The sequence below is a fragment of the Hemiscyllium ocellatum genome, chromosome 48 (genome assembly GCF_020745735.1).
Source record: "Hemiscyllium ocellatum isolate sHemOce1 chromosome 48, sHemOce1.pat.X.cur, whole genome shotgun sequence".
In the NCBI taxonomy this organism is placed as follows: Eukaryota; Metazoa; Chordata; class Chondrichthyes; order Orectolobiformes; family Hemiscylliidae; genus Hemiscyllium; species Hemiscyllium ocellatum.
This window is the reverse complement of record NC_083448.1, coordinates 9,915,774-9,928,727: the sequence shown is the minus strand read 5'-3', so window position 1 is coordinate 9,928,727 and position 12,954 is coordinate 9,915,774. Positions and strand designations below refer to the sequence as shown.

The window sequence follows — 12,954 nt, the reverse complement described above, 5'->3', positions numbered from 1 at the left end:
TGCTTGGAAACTAACAACAACAAGGAAATGGGGAATTTAGTTCTTGCCAACTGTTGGAGAGAAAACTTGATATTTTTGATGTCAGAAGGGTTGGAATTATGGTGAAGCTGCTGATTCTATCCCTTGTCAGTGAAAGCCCTAAAGTAAGGGTTTGCTTCACTTTGCGACAGAAGACTGATGTTTACCTTGGTGCCAGAGAGGAATTTTTCTGAACCCCTTTGGTGCTGACCTTGAACACTTTAGCAGAGTCAGGCAGTGCAACGACAGAGGGGCAGCCAAGAATTTGTGGTCATTTAAAAATGCACTGGTCTTCTTTGAGATGAAAAAAAAAGTCCAGGCAGCAATTAAATGTTGGGTGATGGTGTAAATAACAGTAATAAGGCTGGTAGGGAAAGTAAATTGGTGTTCTTATATCTTAAGGTGAATAATATAAAGGTGTCACGGCAGCTATTCTGCAATGAACACAATTGAGATCAGAGGTTTTAACAAGTTTAGAGAAAGCTGTTTACACTTCAAGCAATGAAATAAAACAAGTGATTACGGGTGATGGAAATCTGACAAACAGTGATGGAGAAGCTCAGCAGATATAGCAATTAACTTTTTCTCTCCACAGGTGATGCCAGAATGTTGAGTTTCTCCAGCTTGCTCTGCCTATGAAGCCAAGCAGTTGATAAAACATCGCGCGTATGGCACGACATGTCAGCGATAATGCAGATATATCGGAGGTACCTTCAAAAAGTGCGCTGCAACATGCTTTAATAGTCATCACCTTGGACATGAGGGATTAGCTTCAGTCCTGCTCCGCCACTGAGCAAGACCGTCTCCTCACCACTTGGCTTCATGAGTTAAAATAAATTTCACCTTTCCCTCGACTCCCAAACCGTCCGGAACGAAAACAAAATGAAGCGAAAACGGGCAGAAAAATACTAGGGAGGGGGCTGGCTAACGCTGCCTCATTGTTCTGTCCCTGCTGGGGAGACCTCGCTCAGCTCCAAATCTGAGAACATTGGTTAGACTTCAGAGAATGCATGTTGAATTTTTATTTTTTTTAAAAAAATATGCTGAAAGTATTCATGTCGCGAAAATGAACTCGAACTCAATTTCAGCAATAGGAAGCGAGTTGTGAAATGGTTTAAATTTAGCTGCTGGATCCTTATGTCCAAGTTGGGGCGAGGGTGGAGATTCCAAGGGGCGCCAGGGATTGTGTTGAGGTCATTGCTGCAGACTGCTCTGGTATCCTCCCCGTGTCTCGGATCCCCTATAAGTAGCAGGCTCGGAGAGGCTGAGCTACCGCAGTCAGCACACCCAGTAAACTGAAAGCCAGGAAGAGAGAAGGGAGGAGCAGGGCAACCCACAGCATGGCCATCAGCCTGGACAGCGAGTACTGCTATTCGCACCGAGTCAGCCCTCTGGTCTACGGGCAACTCTTCGACAGCGAGCGTCGCAAGAGAGCGGCCCCGAACATCTTCGAGTCGGTGAACCAAGCGGCGCTGCAGCGCCTGTTCGAGCGAGCAGGAGACAGGAAAGCCGAGGAGAGGGCGAGGATCATTTCCACAAACCAAGGCAGCGAGGAGATCACCCGAGCCCTGATCGCGCTGAGGCTCAGGAAGAGGATGAAACTCCTGCAATTGTTCCACCTCGGCAGGAAACGGCTCCAGATCCTCTCAGGTCCTCGATAGAGGGAACTGGCCGAGGAACGACGGAGAATGTCGTGCATTCTAGTTTCCACTGAAAGAGACAATTCGCAGGACGGTCTGCAGCAAAAGACGCTCTGGCGAAGAAACGACAGACATTTGTTCTCTGATGTGCAAATCGTTTGCCGGTTGTACCGTACGGGTGCTCGAATCGCACTGGGCAGCCCGGCCAAGGGCTCCCTCCCGGCTCCCAAATATCTCCCGAGTCTCCTGCTCAAGTCGGGAGGGCGCACTCTGGAGCTCTGAAGACGACTCCAATGAGAGAAGGGGTTGGTGGACTGGACTGTCGAGAGGACTGTCAGACGGGACATGGTGTATTTATTGATGGAACTTTGCCCGTGATTACCGCAAAGCCATTTTTGTGAACATTTTTCATTTTATTTTACAATTTAATAAATGTTGAAAACTACAGCTAAGTGGTTGTTGTTTTTTTTGAGTGACCTTACTGTGATCATTACTTAGCTCCCCTGCACTTTTCAGTGCACCAAGATAGCCTCCAATTTGATCTGGACGAGTTACCAAACTGAGTCATGCATATGGCCTCGTCTCAATGTGAAAGAGAATTTGTTGCAGTTCCTCGCGATTCAGATGGTCCGAAGGACGCAGGCACTTTGTGCAGAGATGACTGTCAGGATAGCTCAGCAAGGTATGCCTGAAAACTCACCTACCTCGATTCAAGGAGAAAGTGCACAAACATCCCCAAAATCTTTGTTGGAAAATGTTTCATTTCCATAGCGGCAGGCAGGTTTGGGGGGAGGTGCATGTTGAAAAGCGTATAAATGTTTTAAATCGGGACTAAATGTGTAGGTGGCAAAATTCGCTTTGAAAATGCATTCCAGCTGAACAGAAACAACAATTTCAGTTAAATTGACAGTTTGCTGGAAAGTCCCTTTCAGGAGAGAATTAATTCTAGCAACTTCAGGCTATTAGACTTGCCCCTTGTTTTCACTTGCGTCTATCTTCCTTTGAAATGTTTTACAAGAAAAAGAGGCACATCCGAGTTTTATCTAAAACTGCAGAAATTAGCAAGAATTAGAAATGCACTGTTCTCATCTTCATCCCAGATCTTTAATGAAAATAGGAATTAACTAAACCAGGCGACTAAGGGGAGGAATAGTGGCTAAGTGGTTTGCACTCTTACTTCACAGTGCCAGGGACTGAGGTTCCAGTCCAACCTTGAGTGTGAGTCGAGTTTACATGTTCTTCCTGTGTTTGCCTTGGTTGACCATCGGATGCTCCAGTTTCCTCCCACTGTCTAAAGATATACAGATTAGGAGGTTTAACCATCTGGTGCTGCAGTTTCCTCCCACTGTCCAAAGATACACAGGTTAGGAGGTTTACATTCGGGTGCTCAGTGTTCTCCCATAGTCCAAAGATGTACTGGTTAGGAGGTTTACAATCGGGTGCTCCAGTTTCCCCCCACTGTCCAAAGATATACAAGTTAGGAGGTTTACCATTGGGTGCTCCAGTTTCCTCCTATGGTCCAAAGATATCCAACTTAGGTTTACCATCAGTTTTCCCAGTTTCCTCCCACAGTCCAAAGATTTACAGGTTAGGTGGTTGAGCCATGTTAAATTTTCTGTAGACTCAAGGGAGTGTGCAGGGTAGGTGGATGAACTGGGGTTAAGGGAAGGTGAAGGCATTAGGTCTTTGTGGGATGCTCTTTGGAGGATTGGTGCAGACTTGCTGGGCTGAATTACCCCTTCCCATACTGTAGGGATTCTATAAGAACTACTTCATGCTGAATCTTGACTGCAACATGGCATTGTGTGTCAATATGAATGGTATAAGCTTCCTTCTGAAGTGGATACCCTACATATTTGAGAACTTCCGAAGTGTTTCTTCAGATTGTTCTGATAAATGAATTGGTTCATGAATTTTAAATTACTTATCAGTCTACTCCTATAAGGAATGATGAAAATCTGGAACACTGGTTTCCAAAATCCTCCATACAGAACGTTCTGTTTGGGCTATTAAACAGAATTTTGCAGGCTACAGAGAGTTCAAAATGATATATTTTACAGTCTAGCAGAGAATCTCAAAGTACACTAAAAATAGAGTAACTGCAAAATATTGTGGAGATCCGGAATAAACTCAGAAAATGCTGAAGAAACTCAGTCAGTTTGGCAGAGGATTGAGTCCAACATGCTTTGAAAGTGTTAAATTGGTAACATTAAAAAAAATCTGGAGGTGTGTAATATCATCTCTGAACAGGCTGATGCGGAACAATCGCAAAATGTTTTTTTTTTTGAGGACAGACTTCAGGAGAGCCTCCTGTCTAAACAGACAATTTAACCTGCATTGAATGTTACTGTGGCAGGCAGTTTAAAACAGCTTTCAAAATAATGGGCTGCAACAATTCCCTTGCTGCCATTCCACTGTCAATATATTTATCAGTTAATTACATACAGTTGAGTAAGTGCCAGTTTATAAAGTGGTCTTGCTGTCAGCAAGTTAGCTCTAATTGAGGTCATTGTTCTGTTTGCTGCTTCTTCTAAAAACAGCATTGTTGTCATCTAAATACACTTTGGTAAAGATTACATAAAAAAACCCAAAAGAACTGCAGCTGATTTTTTTTAGATTCCATACAGTATGGAAACAGGCCCTTCGGCCCAACCCTCCAAAGAGTAACCCCAGACCCATGCCTCTACATTTACCCCTGACTAATGCACCTAACATTATGGGCAATTTAACATGGTCAACTCACCTGATCTGCAAGTCTTTGGATTGTAGGAGGAAAACAAAGCACCCAGAGGAAAACCCACAGACACTGGGAGAATGTGCAAACTCCACACAGACAGTTGGCCAAGGCCAGAATCGAACCCAGGTTTTTGGCATTAAGGCAGGAGTGCTAACCAATGAACCAACCGTGCCACAAACAGTGGCTAACACTTTGTTAAAGTAGGTTGCGTGTGGTAGCAGCCATGTGATGGCTGGAGCACCTTCTCCTATGTCCTTAACCTAACCCCCTCACACCAGGCCTTGCAATCACATGGGCTCCTACCACACAATCCCTTCTCAACCACAAATAGTCCCCATTAGCAGCTATTCATTCTCCCAGGCTGACCTTGAAAATCTCCTTTATCTGTCCAACTGTTTTTCTGAGCAAGGAACATCGGACCCAAAATGTTAACTCTGATTTCACTGATGCTGCCAGACCTGCTGAACTTTTCCAGCAATTTCTTTGTGTTTCTCTCTCCTTGGGCTCAATTGTCACGAATTGTTTACTCCCCCCACCACGCACTCCATTTTCTGCAACAAAAATTAATCTTTTCCTCAGCACCATCTCTGCTGAAGAAGGATCAGTGGACCTGAAACGTTAACTGTGGTTTATTTCCACAGATGCTGGTCGACCTGTTGAGTTTTTCTCAAAATTTCTGTTTTTCATACTTTGTTAAATGGATGGTTGGCTGAAATTAAACAAAATCACCATTAAAGATAATTTCGAAAAACTGCTTAAGTCAAATTTGATGCAATAATATCTCCATCTGCTGAGCAACTACACTAACAAAGCCCAAGAACAGCATGAAGCAAACATAAAACTCTAAATATAAGTTACGAGACACCACCATCACAATGAGGAACAAAAGTAGTTGGCTTGTCAAACCCTCTGATACGGTTAAACTGATCTCACCTCGACTGTTTGATTTTTCATTCTGCAGATGCATATAGCCAAGGCTTTTATAACAACTTGTTTGAGGCTGTCACAAAACTTGCGCACCTTAGCGAAATGAAACATGCTATTTCTCAGACCAGTCTGATTTATTTCTGAGCACTCTTATGAATTCTTATTTCCACGTACAGCCAAATGTGGCAGTCATTTCAATCAGTGAGAAAACTGCAGATGACCTAAGTTGCATTTTGGTCTCACATGAATTTCCATGAGGGAATGTCTCAAATAGCATGGACAGAAACTCAGCAATCTTTCAACATCATGAATACATCACCACATGCTCACCCTCGCTCGTGTATTCATTCTTTGTGAATGAGTCTGAAAGCACCCCAAGGAAAGAGAAAAGTTATTTAAGTGCACATTGTACAATGATTTTGGTTCAGTTGAGAAGGCAAGTGAACATGTTGCTTAACAAAAATGGTTCAGAAGAACACTGGGACTCATCTGAAATCTTACAGATAGGAGAATCTTGAACAGTGGAACGAAATCTCAGGAAAAAGAATTAGCCATTTAGAATTGAGGTCAGGAGAAAGTTATTAACACAACAGGCTGTAATTTTTGGAACTCAACCCCAGAAAGCTGAGGTCGCTGAGTCATCGATTACATTGAAGGCTGAGCTCGATGGATTTTTGGACCATCGGGCAACTGAGGGAATATGGGACGAGTCAGGGAAGTGTTGAGGTCAACGAATGGCCATGATCTTCCTAAATGGTAAGATAGACTTGAGTGGCCTGGTCCTCTTATTTCTAATGTTCTTAAACGGGTTAAGTTTTGGTCTGAGTCCACTGGATCAAGAGAAACTGATCATTGGATCTCCATAGCATAAATCCTTGTACCACCACGAGGGATGTAGGAGTTTGCTATCGAAGACGACCAGGAGGGTGTAAAGGGGGCATGAGATAACCTTGGGTGAGAAGATTAGGGTGAATCCAAATAGGTTCTTGAGGTACACAAAAGGTAAAAGAATAGGTCCTCAAAGACCAAAATGAATATGTACATGTCGAATCGCAGGAGATAGGTGAGGTCCTCAATGAATATTTTTCCTCTGTGTCTCCCATGGAGAAAGACATGAAGTTTTGGGAATTTGGGGATATGTTTTTTTTCATAACATTGGTGCTGTCAGGTAGTTCTCTTGCTTTTAACTCTTCAAGGTACAGTACACCCGCATTCTCATAACACTGTAGAGGAGGTGTTGGATCTATTAGAATGTATAGAGATGGATAAATCTCCTGGTCCTGTCCAGATATATCCAAGAACACTGCAAGAGGTGGGAGAAGAAATTATGGGGCTTTGGCTGATACGTTTGCATCATCATTAGCCATGGGTGAGGTCCCAGAAGATGCAGGGTAGTGAATATTGTGCCCTTATTCAAGAAGAGTTGTAAAGAAAAACCTAGGAACTATAGACCAGTAACCCTAACACCTGTGGTAGGTAAGTTACTTGAGAAGATTCTGAGAGATAAGATATACAAGCATTTGGAAAGACAGGGTTTGATTAGGAATAGTCAGCATGGGCATGTGAGTGGGAATTTGTTAGGGTTCTTTGAAGAAGTGACCAGGAAGGTTATGGAGGGCAGGGCAGTAGACGTAGTCTATATGGATTTCAGTAAGGCTTTTGATAAGGCCCCACATGTAGGCTGTTCTAGAAGGTTAGATAGCATGGAATTCAGGGGGACATGGCAAATTGGATACACAATTGGCTTGATGGTCGGAAGCAGAGGGTAATAGTGGAAGGATGTTTGTTGGACTGGAGGCCTATAACTAGTGGAGCACCTCAGGGGTCAGTGCTAGACCCATTGCTGTGTGGTATTGATAATGATTTGGATGAGAATATGCAAAACATGATTAGGAAGTTTGCAGATGACACTAAAATAGGAGTTTTCATGGACATCAGAAACTGCAGCAGGACCTTGATCAGCTCAGGAAGTGGGCTGACAAATGGCAAATGGTGTTTAATATCAATAACTGAGGTCTTGGTATTTGGAAAGTCAAATCAAGGTAGGAGTTTCATGGTGCATGGTAGAGCCTTAATGACTATAGTGGAACAGAGGGACCTTGGAGTTCAGGTTGACAATTCTCTGAAAGTCGAGTCACAGGTCGACAGGGCAGTGAAGAAGGCTTTTGGCACACTGGCCTTTATCAGTCAGGACACTGAGTATAGAAGTTAGTAATTTACATTTCAGTTACACAGGACTTGGTAAGACTGCACTTTGAGCATTGTGTCCGGTTTTTGTCACCTGGCTACAGGAAGGATGTTATTAAACAGGAAAGAGTGCAGAAGAAATTTACAAGGATGCTGCCCAGACTCAATATAGGGAGAGCTTGGACAAGCTTGACATGTTTTCTTTCAAGTGTTGAAGTCTGACGGGGATCTTATGAAAGCGTATAAGATCATGAGAGGCATGGATTGAGTGAATGCACTCAGTCATTTTCCCAGGGTTGGGGAATCAAGGACTAGAGGGCATCAGTTTAATGTTAGAGGGAAATGAATAAAAGGGATGTGATGATGATGCTCCTTTAACAAGGTTAGGTTGTCCTTGGAGTTTTTTTTTCAAAGAGGTCATAAAAGACACAGACTCTGAAAAGTCTACGTTAAAGGATTTTACTGGCCAATTTGATAATAGCTAATTTGATACTGCCACAGGCAAAAGGCTTTCAAGTGTTAGAAAACACATGCACGATGAAAGGGGACTGGCCAGTTCTCCCAGCTCAGCTTTTCTCTGCTTTGACTTGGTTTTAGCTTGGTAGAGTTGCAAAGGCCGCTGAACCTAAAGAAACAGGTCCGGGCTGATCCTCCTCTCTCTCTCTGACCTCTCTCCTATAAGACCCTATGTTTGATTTTACCTTTTGTGTCAAGGGGTGTTTTTGGGACATCATTACATTGGGATGAGCTGTTGGGTTTTCAGATAGGTCAAGGTATTCGGTATTCTGTTCTCTTTTGTTTGTGTTTCATTCTGTAATCTTGTAAATAAGTTCTGTTTTGTTTAAAGCCACATAGTTTGACTAACTGCATCCCTCCTGGAATATCTGCATTACATCTGCCGAAAGCAACCAGCAAAGTTACGGTCAAGGTTACTTTCTTGAAATGTTTTGAGGGTTTCTGGCCTGGTCCATAACAGGGAACCTGAGGGGCAACCTTTTTACACAGAGGGTGGTATGTATATGGAATCAGCTACCAGCAGAAGTAGCTGAGGCAGGTACAGTAACAACATTTGAAAGGCATTTGGACAAGTGTATGGATAGGAAAGATTTCGAAGGATATGGGCCAAGTACAGGGAAATGGTGTTAGTGTTGATGGCCATTTTGGTCGGCACGGACCAATTTGGGACAAAGGTCCTGTCTCTATTCTAAAAGACTCTATGACTAGGACTCTATGACTTCAGTTTTAGACCTTCTTTGCTCTAGGAAATCTTTGCTGAGGGGTTGACTACAATTTGTGCAGAGTCTAGGCAGCACATCTCTTCCTCCAATCTTAAACAAAAACAGCTTCACACCTCATATTTGGTTGGGTGAGTCAATGAAGAATCACAATGCCTTCCTATTAAAATGCTAACTAAATTGTGAATGGGCATCTATGAATGAGCTATCTACAAAACAAGACTCCATAAACTTAGCATTGGGATGCAAACTGGACACAGAATGTTTCTACTTCTCAATACTTTTGTGCCTTTAGCCAATTTATATACTGAAAATCATGTGCAATCTACAGCTCTTTCTACCCCACAGCTTTTCTGACTCCATCAAGTCCTGAGCATTATGTGGCGAATGCGAATAAGTAAACTTCCATATTTGATGAGATTAGGGAAGAAGATGAGGGAGAAGTGTATTGATCTTTGGAAGGATGTCTGATCAATGTTGCCATATTTTCTTGAATTTTGTCATGTTACCTGCGAAAATATTTGTTCACAGCACTTCATTGCAAGCTTCGTGGAACATTATTTGGGAAACACATCATTACAATAATGGATAATGTATTGTATGAATACTCCAATGCATTGCAATCATAACAATGAAATTGCTCTGTGAGCCATGAGATATGAAACATTGGAGTGTTTCAATCAATATTGCATAATAGGTCTCAATAATTTGAATTGTATGAGCAATTTATATTGCTAGTAAAATCATTTGCCTGCATTTTTGATGTCAGAGGATCAGAACACTATCAGGTGTGAATTTGAAATAATTGCTGTAAAATATGATCAGAAGGGATAGCAATTGCTAACGATTGGTCAGTAAACACAGATAGCACGGCTTCAAGTCTTAATGAAATTTTAGGTAATTCAATACAATTTGAAGATGAGTATAAGTTAAAAAATGGTTAGTTCTTAATGCAGAAGCAGAAAAATACTTGTTGTCACAACTAAAGAGCCATTTTAACTTTCTCTGACAGCAACATTTGAAATCATTTAAGGGAAGTGTGTATTAAATGGTCAACATTATACATGTGCATGCCAAATATAGACTGCAGCATTTCACTGGGTTATGCTTCTGAATTGCTCAATAAATGAAAAGTTATTTGTTAATACATTTTAACTGTAACCTTTTCATTTGTGTGTGTACAAACAAACCAAGCACAATGCATTTTTGGAATCCTCCTAAAGATGGCATTCTACGTTGTTCAATAGATATTTGAAAGTAGAAACACAAAAATATATTTGAATTAACTGGAGTGTGAAACTTTTATCAGGGACATGAATATTTTGGCTCATTGTTGAGAATAATAATCTCCAGAACCTTTCTCCCCGTGTTGTGATTTCTATTAAATTGAATTAGATTAGACTTAGTGTGGAAACAGGCCCTTCGGCCCAACAAGTCCACACCGACCCGCCGAAGCGTAACCAACCCATACAACCCTTTTACCCCTTACCTAACACTACGGGCAATTTAGCTTGGCCAATTCACCTGACCCGCACATCTTTGTGACTGTGGGAGGAAACCGGAGCACCTTAAGTAATGTTGTCTTTTGGTCTTTGAGGTATTAAATTAGACAAAGGTATTTTGTCCTTCATACCATGCTCTACTCCTTTTTGCACATATTCCCTGTGTGTGTGGGTTTCCTCCAGGTGCTCTGGTTTCCTCCCACAGTCCAAAGAGTGCAGGTTAGGTGGTTTGACCATGGTAAATTTCTCATAATATCCAGGGATGTGCAGGTTAGTTTGAGTAGCCATTGGAAATGGAGGGTTGCAGGTAGGTAGGTAGGGGCCTTAGTCTGAGTGGGATGCTCTTCAGAATGTTGGTCTAGACTTGACTGGCCAGATGGCCTCCTTCCATACTATGGATTCTATGAAGACATCAGTGAGTATAAGAACATGCTCAGTCCTATCAATAGTGGGGTAAAAGATCAGAAAACCTCTTTCATGGACCTAGAGACTTCTAAGTATCCAAGGATCTGCTGCTGGGATGAAGTTATTCCCTGCATTGGCTAAAGTACACTTCTCACAATTTCAACAGCAGCCACCTTGAACAAGTGACACCAACCTACAGCAGGCACAGACATCTTTTCCATTGCATTGTGTCCTGCTTGGTCATGACCCACTCCAATACTTGACACCTGAGGTTGTCAGGAAAGATAAGTTGTTCCACCTCTTACTCTTGTCATGGACCAGCTGAAAGCAAACCCTGTCCTCCCATCTGATTGTCTTCCAACACCTCAACCACTGAAGTCTTGTGAAGCCCATGCTAATCAGCTGAAGCTGTGTGCAGCCCTCTTCCAAGACAGATGGACAAACCAGACCTAACTCTAACTCTCTGGATTTGTGTTGGATCTCACTTGATAATACTCAGCCAAATCTTAGTTCAAGTTTCATGGGGAACTGGGGCTGGAAAATACTGCATTTGACTTGGGACACAGGCATGGCATTAGCCAAAATCCCTCCAGCCAGACAGTGTGATTCCCTTCTGTGGTCATTCCTCCGACTAAGGGCAACAGCAATTGCATGCATTTTCTCTGAGTGGATCTGGAACTGAAACTGTACAGGTTCAGTGGCACACTGCTATCTGCTCCAAGCTTGGTAGATGTTTGACAATTATAGTCGGTGCTGCTATAACGCGCATTTCTTCAACACCAATTAGCTATAATGCGATTCAACAATTTAGACCATTATTTAGAGAACGCAAACTTTCCTCACTTGTATTGGCTATAATTCAATTCTGGTCCCTTTGGTTTAAATGGTGCTGCTATTATGCAATTTTTTTATAATGCAGGATCGCACAGGAACAGAGCAATCGCGTTATATCACAACAGAGTGGATAATTGTCTCTCAACACAACAAACCCTGAATCAGAGTATCTCTGAAATCTGGGAAAATGTTCATCTTGAAGTAAGCGATTTGAGCTTCACAGAAACAATTCTATGCATTTCTCTCATTTGACTTGAGACTGCAGTTGAGATAAATGACCTTTATTCTTGTCTGCCAATGAACCTCTGACAGAACTGCAAGTAAGGAAACTGTCAGTTTCCAACATAAAAGGGAGATGGAAATCCAAGTTGCCAAGGAAAGGTGATGAGACCTGCTTCTGGTTGAGAGTGCAAGTTGCATCCTCACTTGCAGGAGTCCACCACCCTGCGAAGCTCTATCAAGTCTCACACCTCTTTTTTTCTCTCACTGGTCCCTTCACCATTCTGATTTCCTCAGCTAATCATGGAGTGGGGCCAGTCAACTGTGTACAGCATTCCACAAGTCTCCTATAGTGGCCAGCTAGACCAAGGAACCCACAGTTTCCTTCCTAACTTCAGCAGGGGCAATTCTTCTCCTGTTATGTTTTCTGGAAGGGATGCTGTCCTGCATAACAAAGTGCACAGGGGCTTTCATCTGGAAAAACTGGAATTCCTCTGGTTCGACTTTCAAGTTAAATTGCACACTGCAGAAATATTTTGCGACTTTGAGTGTCATAGGGTCACAGAGATCTCAATCGGAGTTGGGGCTAAGTAAACTTGTGTTGAGTGCCTGATAATGAACACAAATCCTCAATGTTTCTGTCTTTCTTCCTCATGAGGAATATGGAGAAGGCATACAGATCTGACAACTCACAAAGCTTTCAATAAGTCATCTTAGATTTCAACCTGTTGATGGGGTGAGATCCGATAATAAGGAATCCTGTCTGGACAGTCACCTTCATCACAATCCTGTTACTAACCAGGTCAGATTATCCAATATCAACATCATTTGGTGTGGTGCTGCATACTGAAAGCTGTCCTGTATTTAGTAAGAATAAAATCAAACTGCCTTCTCTGGGTTTCTTTCAATTTGCCAATGTTCATTTCTGAAATGACATTCACATCATCTCTCCTTGCTTATGAACTGTGCACAAAAATGACATCCTTTTGGACACCTTGGACCTTGGTTGGAAGTGATCACCTTTGTCACTGAAACTTGTGATCTGACTGATTACTCCTTCCCTTTTTTTCCCCAAAGTGAAATGGGAAATTCCTAGACTTACACCAACTGGGAACTTTTCTGCACACCACATGAACAAGAGAAATGATGGTGTGGATGGGAGAAAGTACAAACCAATTCCTTGTTCCACTCAAACAATTGTAAGTTCCAATACAGGCTGAAACCTCAAATGATTGGAACAAGTGAAAGGT

General features: G+C 42.3%; 1 protein-coding gene across 1 annotated transcript; it reads left to right on the top strand.

Moving 5' to 3' along the window:
* The first annotated feature begins 1,276 nt into the window (after positions 1-1,276).
* LOC132836858 (transcriptional and immune response regulator-like) lies at positions 1,277-2,105 on the top strand. Its single transcript, XM_060856400.1, has one exon. The coding sequence runs from the start codon at positions 1,359-1,361 to the stop codon at positions 1,677-1,679; it is 321 nt and encodes a 106-aa protein (XP_060712383.1). The 5' UTR covers positions 1,277-1,358; the 3' UTR covers positions 1,680-2,105.
* The last annotated feature ends 10,849 nt before the right edge of the window (positions 2,106-12,954 follow it).